General features: G+C 42.6%; 1 protein-coding gene across 4 annotated transcripts; it reads left to right on the forward strand.

Annotated features, from left to right (window-relative positions):
- The first annotated feature begins 2408 nt into the window (after window positions 1-2408).
- On the forward strand, window positions 2409-25578 carry PRDM1 (PR/SET domain 1). Of its 4 annotated transcripts, none has more exons than XM_042986894.1 (7): window positions 2409-2789; window positions 4426-4665; window positions 11110-11229; window positions 14832-15084; window positions 20520-21619; window positions 22088-22216; window positions 22592-25578. In XM_042986894.1, the coding sequence occupies exons 1-7, from the start codon at window positions 2748-2750 to the stop codon at window positions 23162-23164; spliced, it is 2457 nt and encodes an 818-aa protein (XP_042842828.1). In that variant the 5' UTR covers window positions 2409-2747; the 3' UTR covers window positions 23165-25578. The 4 variants fall into 4 exon arrangements, with proteins under 4 accessions (XP_042842828.1, XP_042842829.1, XP_042842832.1 ...); XM_042986895.1 differs by lacking the exon at window positions 2409-2789 and adding an exon at window positions 4127-4140; XM_042986898.1 differs by lacking the exons at window positions 2409-2789; window positions 4426-4665; window positions 11110-11229 and adding an exon at window positions 12570-13725.
- Window positions 25579-27914: the final 2336 nt, after the last annotated feature.

A 27914-nucleotide genomic window follows, 5' to 3' on the forward strand; every position in this document is an offset into this window, starting at 1 on the left:
TTAGATATAGCTGTCTGTGCTCAGCTCTCTACCATCTCCCTGTTTTAGTCAGTATTCCAAATGTGATACTTGGGCCTTCTACAAGGGGTGAGTGGAGCTCAGAAATTCACCCCTCTTCCTCCCCACCCCCCACTGTAACATCTTTGTGCTGGACCATACCTAAATATGACTATATGAAATGCTTGTTCTTATGGGGCATGCTTCCTTTATTCCTTCTTTCTTTTTTGCATCTTTGATTTTAAATTATATTTTTGTCTCTCCCTGACGGCTATCATCGCAATAAAAATGGTTTGATGGGGGTGGAGGGTGGGGTACTATTTGAGACCAGACACAAACAGTTGAAGGATTTTCTAGCCCAACACTGTGTTTCAGAATGTACTTTCCTTCAAGTTCCACTCGTGGTCTTCTCCAGTCCGGCTGGAGCACCTGGAACCAATTTTAGGGTTGCCTGGCTAAGCAGCACACTGGTATTTGAAGTTTGAGTCCTCCCCTAGACTCAAGCCCATTTCACCACCTCTGAAGGTGAGTGCAGGCTGATATTAATTAACAGTGAGTTGATTCACTGGCATCTTCCAGTCATTAAAGTAAATATTTGGCTTCAAATCGCCTCTTCCCACCTCAAACATCCAACTTTTTGCCTGTTCCCTTACTCCACCGTGGTTGACTCACCAGCACTTGCATGGTGTATGTGGCCCAAGAACAGAGTTGGACTCTAAAAGGGAAGTGAAATACTCTTTAACATCTGCAGGCGAGACTGCTTGAACAGCAGGCCAGCCTTCAGTATGACTACATTGTTTTTCTGTCCATTGTGGCGCTGACTCAGCATCAGTTAATAAACCCTCTCGAGAAGGCTGGATTTCTCTTGTTTAATTATCATCTTAGAGCTTTCTGAGAACTCTTAGGAATTGTTCATTCAGTTTTATACCCTTAGCACATCTGCCGATTAAAAGCCCTGTTTCCTCTTGGTGCTAGCGTCCCCTCTGGCGTAACATGCAATAACAGTCCCCGGGCAGTCAAGCAGGGAGTGTGTGTTACTTATGTCCCCTAGTGGGAATGTAATTGTTCTGTACTACAGAGATTGTACAAGGACTTTAGACACAAAAAGCATTTCCTGGCAAATAATCTTTGCCTCCCACCTACCCACCACCCCCCCCAAAAGAAATTCTAGAAAAGTTTCCTGAAGAGAGAAAAGAAATGTTAAAGATAAAGACATATTTTGATGATTGAGTTGGGCTTTTGTTTTGCTTTGTTTCTTCCCGTAAACAAATACTCAAATGTCCACTTCATTGTGTGACTAAGTTGGTATCATTAAGTTGGGACTGGGTGTGTATATGTGGGTGTGTGTGTGTTGGGACGTGGGTGTGTATGCACACGTGTATTTAAAATGTTAGAAAAGACATTGCAGCCTAAGGTTGAAGGAGAGATGATTTCAGAAACAACCACCTATATGAGGCAAGCAGGAAAAGTGGGAGACTTGTGTTTCAGTGATCTAAACAGTAATTGTAATGGGGTGCTTGCTATAAATGGACCCTTTGCATCATTGTTTCTCTGAATTAGAGGATTCCTTGCTGAAGGCACAAGACCATTGAAGGAAGTAAAGCATCTGGTTTGTTTTGTAATGAGAAGCAGGAATGCAAGGTCCACGCTCTTAATAATAAACAAACAGGACATTGTATGCCATCATCACAGGATGTCCTTCCTTCAACAGAGGACTGACTGGGGCTGGAGGAAAAGCCGGACAGGGAGTAGAACGAGCCCCACTAATTACTGCCTCCGTCTGCCCTCCACTTGCAGTGATCAGTTCAACATTCTCTTGAACTGTGAAAAGATTAATGCTCTACACTTTGCTTACACGCGCCCCTCAGAGTTTGGTTGTGGGTTTGGGGAGGAGTGCAAAGGCAAAGAAATTTTCATCTGTAGGATTATAAATTTTCCCTATTTCCCTATTTACTAAAGAGTTGAAAGAGGGAAGTTAGTTCTGCCTAATGTGGATGTATTTCAGTTAGCAGGAGAAATGGAAGCTGACGAGTTTTGGAGGGGAAATGTGCATTTCACGGGCCAGAGCCGGAGGACTAGTCAGCTTCATTTTATTACATCACATGGAAAAATAGTTTCGCATGCTCTTTTCAGGTAAATGGTGTACGTTCGTTAAAGTGTGGATTCGAGCCGAGGAACTACAAAAATTTTAGGTAATTTTTAGGTTTCCCTAATTTAAGGAATGTGCGCCCCCTTAGAAAGTCTCGGCAGGAAGGAGGGCGGGCTGAGTATTTAGAATACAATACAGCCCGAGCGAACGTTGAGGTTAAGTGCTTTCAAAGGGAAGTGAGAAGATTCCAAGTAAATGTTGAAATTCACATGCGAAGAGAGGAAGCTCGGGGCTGCTGGCGATCCGGGGGGAAAGCCCTGGGCCGAGCTCTGCGCGGCTCCGGCGAGTTCAGGTATGGCCACGCCCCCCTTCAGCAGCTGGTGGGAGTGAATCAGACGAATGGGAAATCTGCTGCAGGGAGGGGAAAGGAGCCTCCGGTCTGGTTAACACAGACTGAAAGTGCTGCAGTGACACTCAGCCCTCCAGTGCTGCGGAGAGGCAGAGCAGCGCGCGGCACCTGTCCGCGGCCGAGAGAGCCGGGACGCGGGCGCCGGGGCGGCCGTACAAAAGGAGGGATCGCCGAGGTGCGCGTCAGTCCTCAGCCCGCCAGGGGACGCGGAGGAAATGTGGACTGTGTAGAGATGAGCGACACTTATCTCCGATGTTGGATATTTGCTTGGAAAAACGTGTGGGTACGACCTTGGTAAGGAACTTGATCTTGTTTTTCATCCTGAAATTGATTAGAAATTGTTGTTGTTGTTGTTGTTGTTGTTGTTGTTGCTGTTGCTGTTGGCGTAGTCGCAGTAGAAACCAGAACTGCTTCTGCTTTAGGGCGCTTAGAACTGTCAAACATTTATAAGACTTTTTCCTTATGAATCATTAACCCCTTCAGTTCTAGGCATAATTGTCAATTCATTGAAACTTCGGTAGTGGCTCCTGCCCACCCCCGTCAAAATAACTCCTTCGGGTTGGCTTTATTTTTAAACTTCGCTAGATTTTAACATTTATTTACCATCATGACTGTCCATGTGGGAACTAAATGAAAACAAGCAAGTTTGCTTAAGTCGTAACAGGGGAAAGACAACTTTGCATCTGACTTCTTTTTAAAAGAGCATCATGTTTAGGGAAGAAATAGAAGAATGTAAAAGAAAGCCACCTTGAAGGACTTCCGCCGAGCGCTGTGTTTACATTCTAAGGAGGACACGTTCTTACATGGAAATGATACCCGCGTTCCTACTTTTTTTTTTTTTTTTTAATCAAGCCTTGTCTATATGGGAAAACATTCCAGAAGTTGTTTACCTTTTTTCCTCTCTCTCTCTCTGGAAAGCACTTTTCCTGAGTGCAAGGGGGGATTTGCGGGAATATCCTTATCAGTTTACAAATGGAAGCAGTGCCTGTCCTCGGAGCCTTCTATATTTGTTATAACTTTAGTTACAGTAAACTGAAGCACATCAGTGACTTCTGGGAATTCGTACACTTTCAGATTTAAATGGAAAGTGCTATTTGTAGCTGAGGGCTCCTGAAGGAATTCTCTCCAGGGAATGCTATTGAAGAGTTTTTATGCTTTGTTGTTTTGCTTTTTCAAAATTTGGCGTGAGATGCCCACCAGTCAGAGGAAACTGCCAGGAGTTTTCCCCTTTCGCCCATTTCTCCTCCTCTTTTTCCTGTGCTCCAAATCATTTCTGAAAAGCTGCAGCTCAGGGATGCTGGCAGGATGCAACCCTTCCAGTCTCCCGTGTGAGAGGATGAAAGGGAGCGCTGCAGCAGAGGAGGGGGGGCGGCGAGTTGTTTTGAAAGTTGTTTTGCGTTGGGAGCTGGTGGGAAAGTTCAGTCTTCCCCATTTGGAAAAGGCCGGCTGGGTTCCGCTCCTGCCCCACACGCGCTTTCCATTTTTAGCTTCATTCAGAGGCAGACAGAGCTCCTTCCTCTTCCTCTCCTTGTTTGTGACACTTTTCTGAGGCAGCTTTTCCACAGCGCGGAGGGTCTGGCGGCCATGACCCCAGGCGTTCTGGGACATAGGACCCAGCGCCCACAGCATTTTTCTGCTGTGAGAGGTAAAGCAGGGATTGTTTGGAGGTGTTTCTTTTCTTTTTTCCACCCCCCTCCCCAATGAGGTTGCCACAGTCTGTCTTTCTTTTTTTAAAAAACTAAGTAAGAGTGGCATTTTAAAACCTCGCTTCTTCAAGGCAGTCTTCTTTATACGGCTTTTTGGCTCTTACTCAACTGTACCAAGCACTCTTGCATCTGCTTTTAAAGTCTTCAGACTACTGTATTAGTCATAGCCTCTCACAGGGAGCCACAGGACAATGGGGATTAAAGGCCTTTCCCTTCTCTTCCAGGCTGCCCCGAAGTGTAGCTCCAGTGCTGTGAGGTTTCGAGGGGTGACCGCCGGGACCATGAAAATGGACATGGAGGACGCAGACATGACTCTGTGGACAGAGGCTGACTTTGAAGAGAAGTGTACATACATTGTGAACGACCACCCCTGGGACTGTGGGGCCGACGGAGGGACCTCAGTTCAGGCAGAGGCGTCTCTACCAAGGAATCTGCTTTTCAAATATGCCACGAACAGCAAAGAGGTAAGCCTCTGGTTTGTTGCTGGAGAAGATTGGCACCTGACGCCAAATCTCCCTACTTGCCCTTGTGGCCTCGTATATCCGTGAGAATCTGTAAGTATCAATACTTAATCGATCCCTTAATTCCCTTCTTTCATTGCTTTCTCTTTCCCCAAGTCTGTCCTCCTCATTTCCTGCAGCTCTCAGCTGCTCCCTACTAATTAGTAAACAGTTCAGTCTTTTGGTGAGTTGACACATCTTGGGAAAGCTGCATTGCAGAAGGAGGTGGGCGAAATTGACAGTGACCTTGGAGAAAGCCACTGTCCACCCCCGGACTCCCTGACCCCTGGTCCTCCAATTGTACGGTAGCTTCTGAGGGAGAAAACTTTTTCTTAGGGGAAAAAAAAAAAAAGTTTTTCATGTTTCTTTTGTCTCCTTTTGGTCATGAGATGGCTTTATTCTTTTTAATGAGCCAGCTTTATTAGCTGGGTTTCTAAAATTATTCTCAAAACCTTGACGTGTTTATGAACTGAAGTGATGGTGTAGACCAAGAAGAGGTTCGTGTAAAAGTGTCCTCTGTCCGGATGACTTCAGAGCTAACCACTGTGTTTATCTGCGGCAACTCCTTTGCTCTGGCTGGGCTGGCAGGCCGATTCCTTACTGGCCTCTGAAGTGGGTACACCCTTTGTTGTTTCAAAGGGGCTGGAAACCCAAACTTGGAATGAGCAAAGGATTTGTGTTTACCCTTTTATATAACGATTATAGTGAGGCGTGATGTTTAGCTGTGAAATAACTTGCAGAACCACCTCTGGTTTTGAGAATTCAGCTACTGCAGTTAGTTGTTCTTACTAGTCCATAAGCTGAGCTGGCTTGAGGGAATCAGCCCCCCAACAGACTTCCCACCACCACTACTCCCATAGGTTACTGTCACTTCCGTCACTGTCTTCAGAAAGAAGTGATTCCTTGCTGTAGGAATCCATAATTTGATACTGGGACAATTCATTAGAGCCATGTCAGATCACTTTCCTCCTTCCCCAAGGAACAGTATTTGAAGGAGTCGGGGAGCCTGTTTGGGAAATACTTTGTCTCTTTCCTGTTTGTGTCTGAGTTCAGTGTTTTCGGTGAGGGGGAGACACAGCTGTCTAAAATTAAATAGAGCAACTCTGCTTTGAGTTTCATTAAAGCTTAACCTTTTTTTTTCCCCCTGCTGGAAGAATGGAGGCAGATTTTTTTTTAAAGCAAAATTTAAATTGTAGTTGTACATGAATGTTACCAAAAATTTAACCCCCAGAGGTCAGCCTTAATTATACCTCTTTCTGAAAGCAACCCTCTTCTCATTGAAAGTCTCATAAGATGTGGCCCATGGAATCAATGTAGGATTTGTTTGGCTACCTAAGGTTTGACTGTGGTTTTAAAAGGTGTAGTGTGTTTTTTCCCATATCACATTTGACCAAATATTGGTCCGTTCTCAGGGTTCATTTTTGTGCTGTGTTGCCCTGTCCTGCCCATTGTTTTGAAATAAAGACCTCTATTCTGTGGTTCATCTTTGGCTTTTAATTCTATAATGTTCTTATCGTCAGTTCAGCTCTTAGCTTGTTTTTCAATTTCCATCATTCTGCTTAAAATCATAGCTCAATAAAGGAATGCCCTCAGATTATTAGTCCAAGGTTCAGAACGATAGTCACTTACCTAAGATGTATTGTGAGAAGCGTGAGCCAGGACTAGGAGCAAAGTTCTCTTGACTTCCCCAGCCACTGCTTCTTGATTATGCTACACTGGCCCCTCTTGGTGTCACTGTGGTTTTATTTATCGTCTTTACATCTTTCAGCCCAATCCTTTATTAAGCTTCTTTGGTGTTCTTTTTTTTTTTTTTTTTTTTTTTTTGGTCTGAACGTATAACTTCCCATTTCAGTATGTTCATGCAGTATCTGTATCCCTAAAGAGGGTCTTTTCAAAACTAACCTAATGAGAGATCAGGGCCTTCTATTCTATTTTCCCACATCCGTTCCTAATCATAAAAGCAACCAGGAAGCCAACTTAAATGTAATACTGTCTTACACTCACTCTGGAATTTGTACCTGTTTTTCTGTTTCTTTCTTCCTTTTTGCCCTTTTGGGAGAGGACAGTTTCCTTAAGGTGGTGAAAGAAGCCTGGGGAATTGAGCCATTGAGGGTGTGATACCTGCAGACAGTTCTAGAACAGAAACCTTCAGGATTGATGAAATGTTTACATTATCATTATTCAGTTAGTTCTTTCAGTCCCACTAGCCATGGAAAGAGGAAAAAAAAAAAGCTTTCTACGTGGGGTTTTTATCTCACTGATTTATCTTGCCCTTCTTTACATGTTTTCATTTAAATAGCAGAAGATGTTACATTATGTACTGTTGTGCTGACATACTGGGGGATTTTTTTTTAACAAGACCATTTTTCATTATGAATTTGTGCTATGTGTCAGCACCTTTTTTTTCTTTGGGTTTAAAAACAAAACATACAAACCATATTTCTGATCTTGACCCTCATTTTTAGATTTGGTTTAGAATCATTCTGCACCTTTAATGAGGCTGTTCTTACTTCCTATTTCCAGAACTGAAGCCAAATATAGACCTACTATTCAAAACTTTTAGAACTTTTTTTAACTGATGGGTTATTCTTTTAGTGGGATTTTCCCCTTGTCCTCCTGAAATAATCTTTTGTGAATACTTGAATACAGCAAGATCAATTTAAGCATTTATATTTTAGAAGCGGTAGCCTGTGTTGAGTTTGCTTGTATTCAAGAGGCACAGTGGCTCTGAGTCTGACCTCCCAGAGTCATGCGGTGATAAACATCAGGCCATGATGGGGACTCGCTGAATGTCTGTTTTGATTGAAGTCCATTATTAACTCAAGCCATCTGTAAAAAGTATCTCTCCATAACATGCAATTCCCTCTTCTTCATAGTGCCTTTTATTTGTGAGACAATGTACCATGTTTCCTTTAATACAAAGATAATTATGGAGGAAACCTTCCAAAAACATCTCCCATCCATTCCACCCCCTTTTTAAAAAAATGAAGTGAATTGCAAGCTGAAGTCCTAGTCCACTACAGAGTTCTAGTTATCTCAATGCGAATATCCTTGTCTTCAAAATAGAATTTTAATCGAAGAAATCATTTTTATAGGGGCAAATCTGGGGAGGGGGAGAGATAGCTAGTAATTTAAATCATCTTAATGTAATTTGGGGTGATGATGCTCATACCACATTTAAACTTGAATAAGGTTTCTGCTTAAAGCCCGCTGCTATGAGTGTGTATCTGTATATTCCTTAAAGGAGGAATTGCTTAAAAAAAAAAAAAAAAAAAAAACACCAAGTTTATATTCTCCTTGATATCAGACTTTGATTTAGCAACCCCCATCTTAAGTTGTGAAATCTTCATTTTGTATGATGAAAAACAAGCCCTTTTTTTTTTTGTCTGGAAGCCTCAGACATCAGGGTGTGTCCTGTAACCGAGGCCACTGACAGAGACAGATCTGCCCAAATGGTGGAAGGATTGGACCCCAACATAATGCATGGTATGGAAGAGCTTGGCCGGAGGCAAGAGAGGGGCAAGGACATGTAGAGGCCAGGGTCTTGTCCCTGATAGGTTAATGGGAGGCACACAGCAGCCTGCCCCTAGTAGTAATTCTTTAGGACCCTGGTCAGTTCCTGTGAAGTTTCCTTCTTGAGATAGGTGAACACATTCTTAATTAGTCTTTTTAGCACTGTGAAATCCAAGGCACACACCAGGTTCCTCTGTATCATGTGCTTGCTCCAAGGATAGAATGTTGTTGGCTCAGGTTCACAGCTGGATCTTTCTAGGGCCAGAGGGAGAATATGACTAGGTCTTCCACTTCCCATTAAAAATGACCTTGGTTTCTGTTGCCCCTCCACAGTTACCTAGCCGAGTACTGTAATCTTAAAATTGCAGCTTGTATGTCCTCTTTGAATAATGTCTCAGACACAGATTTCAGATGAAGGTATTTATCCCGTATGAAAATGCTGGACTGGGAATGGATATAGATGGCATATAAGCCATACAATTCTTTCCAACCTTTGAAATTCTATGATTTTGTGTCTCTGTTTATCCACTTTTGTGTTTATATATTTCCTATAGCTCTTGTATAATAGGAACTTAAAATAATACGGTTCTGTCTCACTTGTAAAGATAATCCAATATTGAAGGCTCTTTGGCTCTTTTTTAAATCAGAAAACTTTCATAGACCTCTCTTCTTCCACAGACCCTCCTCTTTTTAATTGTTCTCCTCTCTCCTCTCCTGCTTAATTGCATTTGTAAAGTTATAAATGGCAAATACTGTCTTATAGTGTCCTCTTGACTTTCTTATACTTGTACTCAAGTAAGTGCTGGGTGGCTATGTCTTCTGAAAATTCTTTTGTGGGAACATGATTCTGTCGAGTTTTTTGGCCATAAGAAAACTGTGTGTGTTTTCTTAGTATAAGATTGATAGATGAGAAGCAAGAGACCTCATTGCTTAAAAAAAGAGCAATTCAGAAGAAAAAACCTGACCTCAATATAATGCTACTTGTTGGTAATCAAGCTCTGACTCCCAAGACACTGTCTTCAAGAGACTATAATTTAAAACAAAGTTGATGAACCAGTTGAGTACCTTTCTTTAAATGACTGCTTTAAAGTGGATATGTTGAAAATATCAACTACTAATTATTGGCTCACCAACAAATGACATTATTTGTTTTTCCTGTTTGTCATTTTAATATTATGGAATAATCACTCAAATGTGAATGCCAAATGATTTGCGTGTCATAGAAGTCAATTCCATGAATTTTTCAAATTAATTAGGTGCAATAATGTAAATAATGAGCCTCTGAATAAGTAAGTCTTCTTCAGCTTTAGTACAAATTTTTATCTCAAGACTGTTCTGAGGCACTCCTGTCCCCAGTCATTTTACTGCCAACAAATACCAATAACGATGAACTGTATTGAAAGGGCACATAGATGTAAATGAAGGCAGAGGAGGAGGATGAAATGAACATCTGCTTTTTTCAGCTCTCTGCCAGAAATTCATAAAGTACCAAAAATAACACTTTAGCTCACAACCTTGTTTCAACTTGTGTTAGGTGTAGGAAATTTTCTTTCTATCTTTCTTTTTCCTGTCTTTTCAGTCTGGGTACGCTCCATTGAGGCTTGTATATTGAATACCAAATTGTTAAAAAAAAAAAATCATTGACTGATGAGAAATGTACATGAGAAAGATTGGACTTTACAACCATGTAGATGTGCTTATTCCATATCCATTTAAACAGATTTAAATTCTTGATGGAGATTTATTGAGGTATCCACGTACATCACAACCAAAATCTGAGAATCCCCTGTGAACATTCACTGATACATATATATTGGGACCTACCATTGCGGGTACACAATTACACAGGAGCCACCGGGCTTCATAAAACCTGGAAATAAATATTCTCTTTTACCTCCCCTCTTGGTCCATGTCAGTAAGGTATTCAGTAAGTAAAAAGTATTCAGTTTTGGACAAGAAAAAAATAAAAATGGGAAAGTGACTGAATAAAAACCAAAACAAAACTGTAACTGCAAAATGTTGCAGAGGACCACTTACAGAATTCTTTTGAATAGTGATGAATTGCTTCCTGATTCGTGGTTGGTGATTTTTTTTTCACTCCCTTAAAGAAATTTACGATCAAGGAGGAACTGGCATAGTTAACATGTTTCTTTAGCAAGGCTCTGGTGTGATACATCCAGTCTGAGAAGGTCATTTCCTCAGATCTTAGAACCCACAGCTTTCCTCGGTATAAATTCCATTTCAAAGGATGACTTTTGACCACTGTTGAGTAGAAGATGCTAGAGGAGAACAAAGTTACTTGACGATCTTTCTTCTATTAAGGAGAACTTACAAGCTATGAAAAAAAAGAAAAACCTCATCTGGAATGAAAAAACATATAATGTGTTTTGCTTCTGGTTCCTTAGGTCTTTGTGGAACAACCAAAGGGCATTATTTTGGTTTCTGAGGTTAAAACTATTTTATTCCCCTCAAGCATGCTATGTTTATAGTTTGAGGGAGAAGGAGAAATAAGAAACTAGGAGCAGGCTGAAGTAGTTTACTCTTGACAGTCTAATTCTGCAATATCTGATTCTAAAATCAGGTAAAACAATGGTTATCTTCTCTGTTTTTCTAGCATGAAAAGTAATAATAAAAATAAAGGACCTTCAGTCACCAGAGAATAATCCTTTACATGATTTTCACACTTCGTTGGGTATTTGCTTACGATCTGGGAGTTTGAAGGATGGCCTCCCCCTAAGATGAAGCTTGTTATTAAAATTATGTAGGCACCATTAATATCTGCTCTCCATATCATAATTTTGTCATTGTTCATTGTACTACCACTTGACAATTCAATGAAAAAGTTAGTTAATATTTTACAGTTGAAGTAATTATCTCATATTTTACCCCCTATAGGTTATTGGAGTAGTGAGTAAAGAATACATACCAAAGGGAACACGTTTTGGACCTCTAATAGGCGAAATCTACACCAATGATACTGTTCCTAAGAACGCCAACAGGAAATATTTTTGGCGGGTAAGTAGAGAAAATTGTTTCAGACTCTTTAAGAATTAAGGGAAAAAAATGGAGCTAGAATTGCTGGGTCACTTCCTTTTTCAACCTATACTAGGGCTCACCACAACATTGGGGCCCCTGTGGACGCAGGGCATTGTAAGCAAATGCGATTGAAACTGGTTAAATATGTGGCTCTAGAAAAAGCAGCCTGTAGGTGATTAGGGATAGAGATATGGACTGTATGTGAATCTTAATTTTTGCAATTCATTAGAGCTTTGTGATGAAAGGAAACAGTTTGCTGCTTGCTTCAAGGGTAGGTTCATTTGCATTTCTCTGCAAGGAAGTAGTAATGAGTCACCAAGCCTTAGATTTCACCCCTTCTTGATTTCTTGCTGAGTTAACTTTAATTGAATGGAAGAGTAATCGTAAATGAATTAGCTTGAAAATACACGTAGTTAAGGAAGGATGCGTGGAAGATGCCACTAGGGGAATGGAGATGACTAGGACTAGTCATGCATCTACACGTAAAACTGTTGGATGTGACTGGATGCGCATTGCTCCCATAACATAAGGGAAATGCTTACAATCATGGGAGAGCATAAAGGTCTGGCCCATACAATTTCCTTTGGAATATCAAGATTAGAAAGGACTTCAAAGATAAACTAATTAGATGGATTTTTGAGTAAAAGGCTCTGAATTAGAAGGGAACAGAGAAAAAAATTGGACTGCTTTCCATCTTCCCGTAGATTTCTAGGATATTCAGTTTTCTCAATTAGAAAATGAGAATATGCTTATTAAATTTAAAAGTAATTTTTTTTATACATACTTGCATAAAATGATCCTGACTACTGGGGAACCATGGTTTGAATTCTTTTATGAAACAGCTGCATGATAACAACAAAAACTGGATTATACTTATTTTGGCCAGTATTTACCGAGGATGCCTATATCTTTTGGACAAGTGTCTTTATAAAAGGCTTCCATTTGGGGATCAGTCAGAAGCTGTTCCATAGAAACAGGATTTTTTTTTTTTTAATTCAGGAAGTTTTGTGTTTTTAGAAATTTATTTTGCTATTTTCCAAACGTGAGAAAATGCTAAGAATTGTGTGCTCACAATTTTTATTTAATATTTACACATGCTTGGGGCACCTGGGTGGCTCAGTCATTAGAGGGACTGACTTTTGATTTCAGCTTAGGTCATGATCTCACAGTTCGAGAGATTGAACCCCACATTGGGCTCTGCACTGACAGTGCAGAGCCTGCTTGGGATTCTCGCTCTCCTTCTCTTTCTGCCCCTCCCCCACTCATTCACAAGCGTGAGCTCTCATTGTGTCTGTCTGTCTGTCTGTCTCTCAAATAAACTTAAAAAAAATCTTTAAAAAAATAATTACACATGCTTCAAATATATTTACTTCATCTTCTAATGGGCAAAATGTCAGTGAGTGCATTTTTGCCTTTCTTGCCGATAAAATTTTCTCAGAAATGAGCCACAGAAGTGTGTAATTCTTGGAGTCAAAGGTCTGAATTAACACATGCCAGCATAAGACTTAATGATGTGTGGTCATTTTTTTAAAAAGGCAAGAAATACCTAAGAACCTCCTGTCTCTGTCCCAATTCTCTGGTTCATTAAAGGCTCACTATAAGTAACTGAAATGCTTTCTTTGGGAGGATTTATTTGAATCAGTCTTTCACATACAAAGGATATTGTAGGAGAAAACTCCCCACATGTTGTTAAAAGCATCCTGATTTTGCTGGCAGGAATATGAACATCTGTTGTAAGGAAAGAAAAACTTCCATCCAGATTACACAGGCAAAGAAGAGTAGGGATGTTCAAGTTGAGAAACCAGTGAGTGACATTTCTTGTAACTGTACTATGAGTCAGCACATTTTTAATCTTCCTGATAATATATGGCAATGTAGTGAGGTAAGAGAGAGCAGTGTTCATTTGACGTATGCATTATTTTATTTTCGAGTGTGTGTGTGCATGACTTCATGGCATTGACATTTCTGTCTTTTAAATGAGGATAACAGTAAATTGTAGTCCATGGATGGCTGACTGGAATCTCATACCCGTAGCTTTAGAAAGCAGTCTCCGCCCAGCGAAGAGTGCAGAGCGATGGAACCCCATGTTCCTGGAAGTTTGCACATCAGAGTAAACAAACTTGAAAACCCCTCTTGATAGCAGAATTCACCCAGCCTTGTTCCATTTTCTCTTAACAAAACACACCGCAAAAGCTCTCACAAGCTGCTTTGATGAAGCCACATGTATTTCCCCCTTCACAATTTACAGGAAGTTACTCTTAAAAGAAAGTGATTCTGGTGTTTACTGCCTGTGTTAAAGGGACAGAGTTCCTTTTTGTTTCTGATAACGTTTGAGTGAAATACAGAAACGATTTATAGACTATCATAGTCAGTATGTGACTAGGAACAAAGCAATAACCTGCTGTCCGGTTAGAGCAAAATTTCTGCTATGAACAGTGCCCTACTACGCGAGGACTACAAGTTGCAGATAACCAGGTATTGATTATAGATGTATAAGGAAATTTCTTAAGACTGAAGAAAAAATGGTCCATCTTGAAAAGAGGGAGAGAAAAGCTTTCTGTGGAAGGGGAAGGAGTTTGTTTATAAAGTAGTTTCAGCAAGACTGTAGGTTTTAATTTTTCCTCTTACCTCTGCCTTTTCACTGAGGAGCCTGAGTGCGTGTGTTAACCAGAAAGGAGTGGTACTATGGGGCAAACTTTGAATTCTTCGTTATGCGTTGCCTTTCAAGAACAACATAGCTTATTCCTGTTCTTTTTTGAAAAACGTGTGCCTGTGGCCCTGTGGGTGGTGTTTTAGCCAACCACCCTTCAGATAAGAGGGTTCCCTCTCCTCTCCTTTGGCTTGAGAGACAAGCGCAAGGCCGAACATGTTTATCAAGAGGAAAAGTGACTTCTCAGTAGACTGTCAAATTCTGGCTTCTGTCCCGGTGCTCACTTTGTTATGGCAGGTGAAGTTCACCTTTGCCCCACCCAGTGTTTCCACAAAAAGGCAAGGTTCCAAGTATTCATATGAACAAGTGTTACTTCTGGACTTGGAGGCTTGGGGGTGGAGGATGTTTGCATAGTTTAAGCCTTGGGCGGGGGTGTAGGAAACGGCAAGTACAGAGGCCATAGAAAAAGCTGAGAGACTCAGTTTGACGTATTCAGTTGACTTGGTCTTCTACCCAGTGACTCAAAGCATTAAAAGTCAGCATAATCGGAACTAAAGTTAGTAGCATCGCCCATTTGCCATTCACGGCTGTAGCAAAAGTAATACTCTCTGGCGGTTTGGTCCGCCTGAGGCGGCTCCTTAAATGAAATGTTGTGTTTCATTCTTCTGTTGTTTTTCCCCAAACATGAAAAGACGATAAAACTGAAATGGAAAAGGTAACTGACAAAGTGTGCCTTACCGGTTTCTGCCCTTACTTATGCTGATTCAAGACTACTCTGGCTAAACCGATTTCGTTCTTTTTTCTAACTGGGCCACAGGGAACGAGAAAGCACACTCCGTACTTGCTGTGTTTGTTCTTCAGGGTGCCGGGGAAGCTTTCCATTGCTTTGGGGCTGACTTTCTTTCACACGTCTGTCTTTTCATTTGGACAGATCTATTCCAGAGGGGAGCTTCACCACTTCATCGATGGCTTCAATGAGGAGAAAAGCAACTGGATGCGCTATGTGAATCCGGCGCACTCTGCCCGGGAGCAAAATCTGGCTGCGTGTCAGAACGGGATGAACATCTACTTCTACACCATTAAGCCCATCCCTGCCAACCAGGAGCTTCTTGTGTGGTATTGTCGGGACTTTGCAGAAAGGCTTCACTACCCTTATCCCGGAGAGCTGACAATGATGAATCTCAGTAAGTGGATTATAGAACAAAAAAATAAAGTAAAATAAAAAATGCCGGTAATGTCAGTTCTGCCCCTATGAGCTAATAACATGTTGTTTAATTATATGGCTTCATTTGTTGGGCCAAGTAGGTGGCTTAAACAAGGGACTAGGAAAAGGGAAAACAATTTTTTTTGAGTCCCTATTCTCCATTATGAAACTCGACCATGTAAACTATTAAAAGCTATTTTGAGTGTTTAATTCAGAAAATTGGAGGAAGAAATATATATCCAATTCTAATCCTTCCAAAAGGGGGCAGGTAGTAGTATAAAAGGGATTGGTCCTGACATGCCTAGTCTTTAAGGGATAGCCCTTGTTTGTGGTGATTTGTTGGTGCCTAAAATGTGTGTTGAAATATTATAGAGATGCACATTTGGTTATCAACTCACGGTCTGATGTAGAACATCCAGGATTGTCTCTGGAAAAACTCACAGCTACAATTTTAAAAATATTCTTCTAAATGGATAACTCTAAATATTTTATATCATACCTTCCTTCCTTATGGCAGAAACCTAATCCTAATTATCTAATCTCCTGATCCGTATTACAGTAGCCACCTATCACTTTATTTTTAATTTTTTTTAAACCTTTTAAATTTATTTTAAAGTTTACTTATTTATTTTGAAAGAGAGAGAAAAGGCACAAATGGGGGAGGGGCAGGGAGAGAACCCCAAGCAGGCTCCACACTGTCAGTACAGAGCCTGACTCGGGGCTCAAACCCACAAATTATGAGATCATGACCTGAGCCGGACATTCAGCTGACTACGCCACCCAGGCACCCCTATCACTTTATTTTAACAAATTCTCAGTTCCTTAGGTTTATAAGCTTTTACTTTTTTATTTGACTATAGTTAATGTCCTAACCTCTCTGGAAAGGGCTACCTCATTTTAGTCATTCTCAAGTGATCTCTAGGAACAATTTAAGAATTGCCATAAAACTCCAATCTGTTGTAATTATGGTTGTATGTTCTCAGTCAGACTGCTAAGTTTTAAGGAAGTTTTTAACATTAAATCCTTCTGGATTAAAGTTTTGGCATCTAAATTCTGAAATTTTTGTAACTATTTGATTTGATATTATTTCAAACTTACAGAAGAGTTACAAGAATAGTACAAAGCATTCCCCAGATATACCAACTATTGATAATGAGGTCTCAGTTGCTTTATCTGAAGGCTGAATTACTTTAGTTCACGTTTTCACCTTTGAAACATTTGGAATTAATGTTAATTTTAACATAAATTAGAATTTTGAATTTTGACTTTAATTTTGGGACCTGTTAACAAACCAATTACCTATCCTAGTCAGGTGCAAGACAATTCTATAGCTATTTGGTGCTCATCCCACACTGCCTAGTTTACTTGATCTCCCTAGGATCTCAATACTGTGTTTGTCACTTTCTGAAAAGGTGGGGCTGTAAAAACTGACCAACCTCCCTCATAGGATCACCTTTTAGGTTTGCATTCGTGGTCCCAAACCGCCCCCCCCTCCCCCATACACACACACACACACACACACACACACACACACACAATCATTGCACCCTTGAGCTTCAGGAAAAGGTCTTGGACTCATTGGAAACAAGATGGCTTCCAACCTGAGCATGAGGGGGGAATCAGGTCCTGATGAAAGGTGTCCGTTCTTTTCCCTCATGTCTCTTCAGAGCTCCCAAGAGTCTGTCACATGTGCTGAGCACCCCAGGAGCCATTCAGCTGTTTGGGCCACTCCCCACGGCCTGGTGGTAAAAGACAACTTCTATTCTAGCAGCTTCTCTTCACTAGAGAAGATGTGAGGAAGGTGTGCTGCTTACTCTTGACTTTCTCAGCATGGCAAGTCACTTCTTGATGGTCTCCTTATACTCCTTGATCTTAATCATTCATGGATTCAGAGAAAGACCTTGGTGGTTGTTTTTTTTTTTCTTCTTCTTCTTTTTCTTAAACAGTAACTCTGTTTGAAGTGACCCACCCCAGTGACTTTGCCCCCACCATGAAGAAGCTTTCTCACATACATCCTTCACCCTGTGTGGTTGCAAAGGCCCTGCATTTTTATTCCCTGATGAAAGGCTTTTCACAGTATCTAAAATTCAAGTGCTTAACTCTTTGTGTACAGAGCAACTTGTGTGTATACCGCGAAATGACACTTTCATTCCCACAAATGTCCCTTTTCATCTGTGCAGAAATTTTTCTAAATGGAGGTTTAACATTTTCAGATACCCTTTCCTTGTCCAGGATTCCTAGTCAAGAATGAGAGTGAACAATAACCAGTCACATTAAGCCAAGACTCCTGCTGCAGATTGTGAAACCAGTTGTCCTAGGTGTGGTGTAGCTGATGATTGAGCCTCTGATCAGGAAAATTTCCACTATTTCATCAGGCCTAATAGGTAGATTGTGTCTTCAAGTGAGTTGTGTTGGGTTTCCATGCTTCAAGCACAATAAGAGGTCTGTGCCAAAATCTCCGTGAGGACTTTAAATGGCAGTGATGGTTCCAATGGGAGAATTTTGAGAAGAGATTCTAATTAAACGGAGGTAAAAAAAAATAATAAGTAGCCAGAAATCACAAATTGGCATTTTTTAAAACTAAAAGAGTAGAAACTATTAAATTTAACTCTTAACCCCTCCCAAGTTTTTTGGTATTTTTTTCCTATGTATCTAACCAACCCATCTAGAAAACAGTTGACCAAATTATAGACTTCTAAATGTTAATCTGCTTTCTCAGTTTCAGTTGAAAACAGACTTTGTTTTGCCTACTGCAGAACTTCTAGGTTCTTTCTTGTAGTCTTGGGGGTTCTTATTATAGATCGAAAATGTGAGTCGGCATAATTAAGCCATTCAGAGCCTTCAGAAGCAGTTCACTCTTGAAATGACTCCGTCCGCCTACAGCCATTTAAGATTTAAGAACAAAAACAGATCTTGATTTTCTTCTTCATGTTAACTCAAGCTGCTGCTGAGTGGGAGAGTCAGAAATGACACCAGCTCTACTGATTACTCAGCTGCTGAAGGATGATTTTTTAAAATGTACCTTCACAGAGATATGCTCCATGACTTCCACCTTAGAACATCTTAGGGGACTAACATTTCCCTCTGGATATTGTTTTGGAAGAAGATACAAATTGATTTCTATAAAGGCAGACATCTACTGTGATTTTACTCTAGGCCAGGCCCTGTGCTAATAAGTATTTTGCATAGAAAATGATAAATTCTGATTTTCCTATCATTTGGCCTAATCATTAGCTCTGTTTTCAGTTTATTTATTTATTTATTAAAAAAAAATTTTTTTAATGTTTATTTATTTTTGAGACAGAGAGAGACAGAGCATGAACGGGGGAGGGTCAGAGAGAGAGGGAGACACAGAATCTGAAACAGGCGCCAGGCTCTGAGCTGTCAGCACAGAGCCCGACACGGGGCTCGAACTCACGGACTGTGAGATAATGACCCGAGCTGAAGTCGGACGCTCAACCGACTGAGCCACCCAGGCGCCCCTCTGTTTTCAGTTTAATAACTGAATTATCGGGGTGGCTAGTGAGAACACCTGACTAAATATACGAGGACAGTGCTACTGATGGACTCCCGCTTCTTGCTTATGGTTTTAATTTGTTGAATTTTAGAACCAAGAGAGTATTGAAGCCACCGGAAACATTATGAGACTCAGGTGTAATGTGCCACATAAAAATGGCAGAAACAGGACGGTGACGTTTCTGTATGTTCATTTTAGTAGGGTGACATCTTTTTTTAAATGTGGTCCTACGTGGGTGCCTTCAAATTGTTCTTTTTCACCTCCATAAAATTCCTTCCTGTGGCTGTGAGATGCCTCGCCTATCAGTTTTCCAACTTCGTTGTCTCTCTTCCTTTACCATTTCAGCTTTAAAAAACAAAAGTGACAATTTGAACTTCCTGCCTGCTGGGCCTCACTGAAAGACTGATATTGGCCCGATAAGGGGTTATTTATTTTGGTTTAGTGGCTTCAGAAATCCCTCTCCCTCAACAAGCTCTCCATCACTGCCCCCATCAGCATCTTCCCTGATAGTGTCCTGGCTGTGTTTATTCTGGGGCTGCTGGCTCACCCTGGAGTAACTGATAACAGCTAGCAGGAGATAACATTCTCCGAGGGCCTCTCACACTGGAATCGAATCCCTCAAGTCTGTCAGCCCAGAGAATGGATTTGAAAAGTTCAGAGTCTGGACTTCCACAGAGTTCATTTCTAGACCTATCAGATATCAGGCCTGGAGTGCTTTCTCAGTGAAATCAAACGGAAACTTTTTTTTTTTTTAAGGCGATGACGAATGATACTTTTACAGAGGCTTCCGCATGGTCCCCCAAACCTGTCCTCTTAGGATGCAGAGGCCAAGAGCTCTCCTGCCTCCCAGAGCATCCTCACACATGGGAGGGTTCATGCCTTCAACCTACTCCTACTCATGGGGCAGCTATTCGGTTGGAATGATCGCCCCTCTGATAACCAGAGCTCCAGCGAAGGAGCGTTAAGTTTTACTTTTGATTTCCAGGGAAGGCTGAACGGGTTGTTTTTGGTGTTCCCTGCTCTCACTGGTGTTTTCCCAAAGGCATCGTTTGTTCAGTGTATTCGGAGGGGCAGGGCTGGCGATGGCCCGAAGAGTCTGGAACTGTCCTCATTGCTGCTGTTCCTAAGTAGTGTATTTACCGAGTAATAATATAGAATAAATGCTTTCATCTTAGCTGCCTGTTTTCTTTGGTGCTCTAAGTAATTGAACTGGCTCGGGAAGTGCCTGTTGTGGTTTGGCAGAGAAGAGTAGGTCACGCCTTGTGATTCCAGGGGACAGCACTGCTGGGAGCCTGGTTAGACCAGACAGAACCTTGGTGCAGTTCCTGTGCGGTCAGCAAATCGGAGGGGAAAGGGTGGCATCCACATTGCTAATCTATTTGGCACAGGCAGTTTGAACAGGGTTTTATCAAATTCGTATTAAACAAGAATCGAGGCGAAAACTGATGACTGCTTGTTACTTGAAATGAGTCTTAATCTTTCACATCTAGTTCGCAGGGTGTGCTGATTTCCTTTCCGTATACTGTGAACATCAGAATGACTTTTATTAGCCTCTGACACCCCCACCCCAGGATTTTTCCACCCCCATTTTAATGGAAGCTCTCCTATTCTAGCTTGAACAGCACTTTGCCATCATACGGTTTTTACTAGTAGAAACAGAAAAATCCAGACGGTGCTCTTCATTTGAGATGCTGCCACTGTCCCCACTCTGCCGAGAAGGAAACCGAGTGGTGTGTGTAAGCAAGTGGCCCCGGGCCCTCTAGAATGAAAGGGCGTTGAGAAGCCAGGTGTCTCTCGCTTGTGGCCAGCTGGCACTCAGGTTTTCTCCAGGGAGAGCGCAGCTTTGGAAATTCACTTCAGTTCTAACCTTGTGAGTAACCGTCGGTTCTTTATTTCAGCACAAACACAGAGCCATCCAAAGCAGCCGAGCACCGAGAAAAGTGAACTGTGCCCCAAGAATGTCCCAAAGAGAGAGTACAGCGTGAAGGAGATCCTGAAACTGGACTCGAACCCCTCCAAAGGAAAGGACTGCTACCGCTCCAACATTTCCCCCCTCGCCCCAGAAAAGGACGCGGACGACTTCCGAAAAAACGGGAGCCCCGAAATGCCCTTCTACCCTCGGGTCGTTTACCCGCTCCGGGCCCCTCTGCCGGAGAACTTTTTGAAAGCCTATGGGATGGAGAGGCCGACCTACATCACTCACTCCCCCATCCCGTCCTCCACGACCCCGAGCCCCTCGGCGAGAAGCAGCCCCGACCAAAGCCTCAAAAGCTGCAGCCCGCACAGCAGCCCGGGGAACACGGTGTCGCCCCTGGCGCCCTGCCCTCCGGAACACCGGGACTCGTACGCCTACTTGAACGCCCCCTACGGCCCGGAAGGCTTGGGCTCCTACCCGGGGTACGCGCCGGCCCCGCACCTGCCCCCGGCCTTCATCCCCTCCTACAACGCCCACTACTCCAAGTACCTTCTGCCCCCCTACGGCGTGAATTGCAACGGCCTGGGCGCCATGGGCAACATGGGCGGCGTGGGCAACCTGGGCCTCTTCCCCCGGCTCTACCCCGTCTACAGCAGCCTCCTGGGCGGCGGCAGCCTGCCGCACCCCCTGCTCAGCCCGGCCTCCCTGCCCAGCTCGCTGCCCTCGGACGGAGCCCGCAGGCCGCTGCAGCCCGACCACGCGCGCGAGGTGCTCGTCCCGGCGCCGCACAGTGCCTTCTCCCTCCCCGGGGCGGCCGCCAGCATGAAGGACAGGGCGAGCAGCCCCACCAGCGGGTCGCCCACGGCGGGCACGGCCGCCTCGGCGGAGCACGTGGTGCAGCCCAAAGCTACCTCAGCGGCGCTGGCGGCCCCCGGCAGTGACGAAGCCATGAATCTCATTAAAAACAAAAGAAATATGACGGGCTACAAGACGCTGCCCTACCCCCTTAAAAAGCAGAACGGCAAGATTAAATATGAATGCAACGTTTGCGCCAAGACGTTCGGCCAGCTCTCCAACCTGAAGGTAGGCCTTGCGGCGTCGGGCTGCCCGCTAGTGCGCCTGCGCCGTCCCGGTGCGCCCGCCTGCGCCCCCGCGCCCCTGTCCTTTGCTCGCTTTGCGTTTTCAACAGTTGGAGACCCGGGCCGGGAATAGCCCGTGGGGCGGGGGATGGTTTAGTTTGCTTTTGCCATCGCTGGCTGTGTGGCTTTGACCTGGTTACATCTCTTCGGCTGACTTTCCTCAGAATAATGAGACCGTGGGGTTTGGGCTGGAAGATCAGTTTATAGAGCCCTGCTGGCCCGTGACTTTTGTTCCTTTCGTTCAAACAAAACAGAGCGTTCAGAAAACCTCGGGGCTCTGCTTGTTGGGCTTAAGCTTTATCCTGATGGTTTTCTTAAGATGTTTGCATCATAAATGCCCGAGTCCTTGAGCAGACATGTGAGGTCTTCTGGCCAATGCAGAGCACGGCTAACCCACGTGGCTTCTTTCCAGGTCCACCTCAGAGTGCACAGCGGAGAACGGCCTTTCAAATGCCAGACTTGCAACAAGGGCTTTACTCAGCTGGCCCACCTGCAGAAACACTACCTGGTACACACGGGAGAGAAGCCACACGAATGCCAGGTGGGCAGTGTCTCTTGGTAGAAGCATTAAGCTCTGTAGGAGGTGTCTGAGGCGTGCCCACCCTTTGTCATATAGCCCGCAGTTTAAAGCAACACGAGAATTCTGCCTTGCCACCGGCCTACAGCCTTGCATCTGCTGATGAGCCGAGATGGTGACACAGCCAGCTTCCAGTGGGTGGAAAATGGCAGGGGAGTCAACGCCTCCTGGTGTGCAGTGTGCCCACATCTCCCTGTTTGCTTAATGCCACACCGTAGGTGCCACAGGGAGGCTTCTCGCCTCACAGGTTGCTGGGCGTTGGTATGTGAGCTTGCCCTTCCCATTGGCAGCTCTTAATCTTCTGGTCTTCCCGTCTCTGCCCTCTTCCCCACACTGTAGGTTTGCCACAAGCGATTTAGCAGCACCAGCAATCTCAAGACCCACCTGCGACTCCACTCTGGAGAGAAGCCGTACCAGTGCAAGGTGTGCCCTGCCAAGTTCACCCAGTTTGTGCACCTGAAACTCCACAAGCGCCTACACACCCGGGAGCGGCCCCACAAGTGTGCCCACTGCCACAAGAGCTACATCCATCTCTGCAGCCTCAAGGTCCACCTGAAGGGGAACTGTCCTGTGGCCCCGGCCACGGGGATTCCTTTGGAGGACCTGACCCGGATCAACGAAGAAATCGAGAAGTTTGACATCAGTGACAATGCCGACCGGCTCGAGGACGTGGAGGACAACATCGATGTGACCTCTGTGGTGGAGAAAGAAATTCTGGCCATGGTCAGGAAAGAGAAAGAAGAGACTGGCCTGAAAGTGTCTTTGCAAAGAAACATGGGGAATGGACTCCTCTCAGGGTGTAGCCTTTATGAGTCATCAGACCCGTCCCTCATGAAGTTGGCTCACAGCAACCCACTACCTCTGGGGCCTGTAAAGGTCAAACAGGAAACAGTAGAACCAATGGATCCTTAAGATTTTCAGAAAACAACAAGTGTTTTGTTTTGTTTCGTAACTTATGACTTGGCAAGTCAGGGTGCCTGTAGCAGATGCTTGTACATAATTCCAGTGCTGCAAAGCTCTCCTGACAGCAGATGGTTTCCCCTCACCTCTCTGGAATAAAAGAAGGAACTCCAAAGTTATGGAAATCTCAGGGCATAAATGAGGCAAAGACAATATATATATACATATTATATATACTTATTTACACCCCATCTATATATTTGAACCTGTGTATTTTGACTGTGTGGATATGTTTGCATAGCCTTCCCATTGCTAAGACTATTGCCTAGCCATAATTATTTTTTCAATGATAATCCTTCATAATTTATTATACAGTTTATCGTTCAAAAAGCAATAATTAAAAAAGTTTACAATGACTGGAAAAATTCCTTGTAATTTGAGTTATAAATGTTAGAGTTTTGTCTTGTGGCCATTCTTTGTAGATAATTTCTGCACATCCGTCTAAGTACTTAAGATTTGGTAAAGAAATACATTACTTCAGTTGACCTCCCTTTGTGATAACAGTTTGAAAACGAGGTTTGGTATTGCCAAAGTTAGACAGTTGATGTGTTAATTCATAAGATCTGTCATTTGAACAGCATTGTATACCTTGGGGGGAACGTGTGCAGAATTACCCAACAATAACTTAGAAGAAACAAGAAAGGGAATCTTGTGTGCTTCCGTAGGTAGTTCAGATTTTTTTTTTCTTCCCTAGCCAGGGATTTACCAGAAAGGAGACAAGGCTTTGCCAACCCGTCTCCCTCTCCAAAATGCAGGGACACCCCACCCCAAAGTCATGTGACCATTCAGAGTGGTCACATGACTTCTGCATCCCAGTGTATTATCTGAAAATGTGAAGAAGACAAAATGCCATGTTTCAAACCACTGCAAAATGTTCCCAAAGCACAGGTGGTTTCGTATGTTTGAGGTTTGGGGGCTTGAGTCTGGGTGTTGTTACTGGGTTTTTTGTTGTTATGTCAAAATTGCACAAACATGGTGCTCTACCAGGAAGGATTTGAGGTAGATAGGCTCAGGCCACACTTAAAAAACAAAAACCGAAAAACGGGTATTCTTGTTGTCTTAGGGTAAAAGCAGGCAATGCATGTTCCTAGTCCCAACACATCAATTGTATTTTTTTTTCTGTAAAACTCAGATTTTCCTCAGTATTTGTCTTTTTACATTTTATGGTTAATTTAAGATGAAAGGGCATTGCAAAGTTGTTCACAACAATTACCTCATTGAGTGTGTCCAGTAGTGCAGGAAAGGATGTCTTATCTAATGATTTGCTACTCTAGAGGAGAAACTAAGTGTGCTCCAGAAAGATAGAATGTGTGCCATTCTGTCTTTTACTCTGCTAAGCCCAAAGATTACATGTCAGCATTCAAGGTGTAGCAAAGAATGATGTATATTTATAAATCTATTTATACCACTATACCATGTGTATATATAATATATTTATAACCACTTAAATTGTGAGCCAAACCATGTAAAAGAACCTACGCTTCCTAAGGGCAAAAAAGAAAAAAAAAAAAAAACACAAAACAATCCTTTCTAAGATTTTGCTTCACACATGACCTCACAATCACATTGGTGAGCTTGGGCACCCCCTCGCCATTGGAAGAGACCTGAAAACCTTGGTGCAAAGGCGGGGGACTGCATAACAACCGAGGAGAGAGAGTCCTCATTTTTCACCAATAAGGACAATCTAAGATGGCTTTATTTTTGTTTGGCCACGTTATGAGTCCGGTCACACCCAAGTCACAGAAATAGTCCCATTACTCCCTTTACCACTGTTAACTTTTCTTTCATTTCCTTCCTTCCTAAATAACTGATGCATCACTAATCAACCTGGTTTATATATTCAGCCTTTTATTGATGGCAACTAATGACAACCTGCAGAAAAGAACAACAAATTTAGGATAATCCAGGGAAACCTAAGAGCCTTACTGATCTGTTCCTGTAAGTAGCAAAACTGACAATTTCTTTATGGATCAGGGTTTGACAAACACAGTCCTTAACTGTAGGTAAACCAAAGCATCACACTCTGACATTGACACCAAATACTTCCTATTCTGCTCCTTTGTTCTTTTCCCTTTTGTGCTTTCTTATTTGTGGGAATTTTTACCAAGACCTGTGTGGCTTGCGACTTCTTGATTCTCTTTACCATTTGACTTTCCCTCGTAGGCCTCTTACATGTGAATGTTGAGCCCACAATCAACAGTGGTTTTATTTTTTTTCCTCTAATCAAAGTTAAAACTGACCAAAGTTATTGGCTTTTTACTTTGCTAGAACAACCAACTATCTTATGTTTACGTACTGGTTTACATTGTTATTTATGTGCAAATTGTCAAAATGTAAATTAAATATAAATGTTCATGCTTTACCGATATTTGTGTAGTGTCTTCAGTGAAGGGCCAGTGAAGCGACATCTTGACCGTACTGTAAGGGAACACATTTGAACATGACACGGTTTGCCTCTCTCCTGCCCTGTCCACCCTCCCTGCTAGCAAATGATTCCTTCATCTCCCACCTCCATCTGAGACCACACTTGTGAGTGATTGCAGTGTTGATCTGTCTTCTCTCATAAGTGTAAGATTTTTCAATTATGAGCTATGAAAGTGTTCTCCAAGGAAAGCATTTCAAACATTAGCCAGTAAATGGGGGAAGATTTATTTGCTTTTGTTGGGTTTTGTCTGTTTTACTTTCTTGATGGGGATGGGGTGGTGGGGAGGTAAGGAAGGCTTAGATCAATTCCGGAAATGCCTTCCTAGCCTCATGCCAATGTGTGTGTGTGTGTGTGTGCGCGCGTGTGTGTGTGTGAACCCAACCCACTCACGGGTAAGGGGCCCTTAGGGAAGCCCTGGAAACCAGGTTGAGGAATAACACTTTGCCCAGTCACGTTTTTGCTTCAGTAGCGAGCACTGAGCATGCCACAGGGAATAAGTTCTTTTGTGCTTCTGCATAGTCTTCCTGCCCTACATCCTGTGGTATTTTTTTGTCCTTTCACATTTAGCCCAGAAAGTAGATCTGCCACTTGTTCATTGAAAACAAATTTCAAGAAAGCTGTTTTACCAGAATCTGGCCATTGTTCGGATGAAACCCAGGGACATGGTGATTTGGCCATGCAGTCCCAGTGGTCATGTGGTGGGAATGGGTCTATTTGCTTGTCCATCGATGTTCTAAAAACTAACTTGTCTCCAGGCACAAATAAATTTGAGTTTTATTTGGCAGATATGAATAGGAGGTGCTTTGAGACAACTGTTAGTGTCCTCAGTGAAAAAAACCTAAAAGTCTTTTGCAAATAGTGCTCATGCTTGCCATGTCATCTATTACCAAGTTCATGGTCCCATGTCCATGCTAACCGCATGTTAGGAATAATGCTCCTTACATTTGGATACTCAAAACTGCCCAATGTTCTTTTTTATGTTTCTTCTTTATATTCACTTAAACATCTGTGCCAAGAATTTGAAATGCTGCCAACATGTAACTGTGGAGTTAAGAAAACCAGAACCCTATTGTCATAAACGTGCCAAATGGTGCTGGTTGCACTACTAAATTCTACAGAACCATTGTGTTAATAATTTTTCAAAACAAAGCCCAATAAGATTCAGAGTGTAACAGTTACTGCCATAAATCATAGTTCTTTACTTGGCAAAGCATACCTTTTTTTTTTTTTTTCTTGAGAGTTATATGTCTTGGGAACTCTTGTGGACTTAGCTGTTTAATGAAACATTACATGAAAAGATAATATTCACTAGGAGCTCAAGTCCACCCAGCTGACATCCACACAGTTGGATCAAGGCTTCATGCAGCTGTTTTCAGGGCAAGACAAGAGTGAAGAAGTCATCTTTTTCTGAGTCTTTCCTTAAAATAAAAGCTCTGTTCAGAAATGATAGATTCAATTCCCCACCATGAGGGAATATACAGAATGTATGGTTCCATGGGAGTTTATGGGCACATTTCTAGATTATTTTTTCCCTCGAGGGACAGGCAATCTATTTAGGACCCATAAACTTGTATAAGTGAGCTCATTCCTCCGTGTGTGTGTGTGTGTGTGTGTGTGTGTGTGAAGTCTTCTTTCAAAGGAGATAATGAGAAAAGCCCAGAGTAGAGAAATGAAAGTAATCAGAGGCACATGGTGGAAGACTTCTAATGTAAAACCAGGCCTCAACGATAATCTGGTCTAGAAAGGAAGGGTGTACCACAGAGAGCAGTAGCTTACAAAATTAATGAATAGGAGAGAGGTTACATAGAATGTGATCCTTGCACCAAACCGGAAGACACTTCATTTCCTTTAGGAGATCATGAGGACTTTGTCCATAACATGTCCATTTCATTGTCAACTTCTGGCCAGAAGAAATCAGATCGTTCTGAGCACTGGCTACCTCTCTGGAGTCCACTTCTGGGTGTACGGCAGCTGCAAGAAATGTTTCAGGACTCACAGATAATTCTCCCATCACTTTCTTTTCCAAACTTCAAGTCCTCAGAACCCCCCAGTCCATTTGCTCAAAACGCTGCTGACAGCTGCTGCTTAAATGAGAAGTGATTTTAATCTCAATACAGCCTTAATTATGTAATTTAGGCATTTAGGCAGAAAAAGAAAAAAAACACAGCAAGATTCCAAAAAGTTATTTTTAACCTGATTTATGCAAATACTCTCCATGCCCAGTTTCACAAAATACTGTAAACTAACAAACCCTCTCCTAGTTTGCTCCTCTTTCCA

Source organism: Panthera tigris, chromosome B2, assembly GCF_018350195.1.
Source record: "Panthera tigris isolate Pti1 chromosome B2, P.tigris_Pti1_mat1.1, whole genome shotgun sequence".
NCBI classification, from domain to species: domain Eukaryota; kingdom Metazoa; phylum Chordata; class Mammalia; order Carnivora; family Felidae; genus Panthera; species Panthera tigris.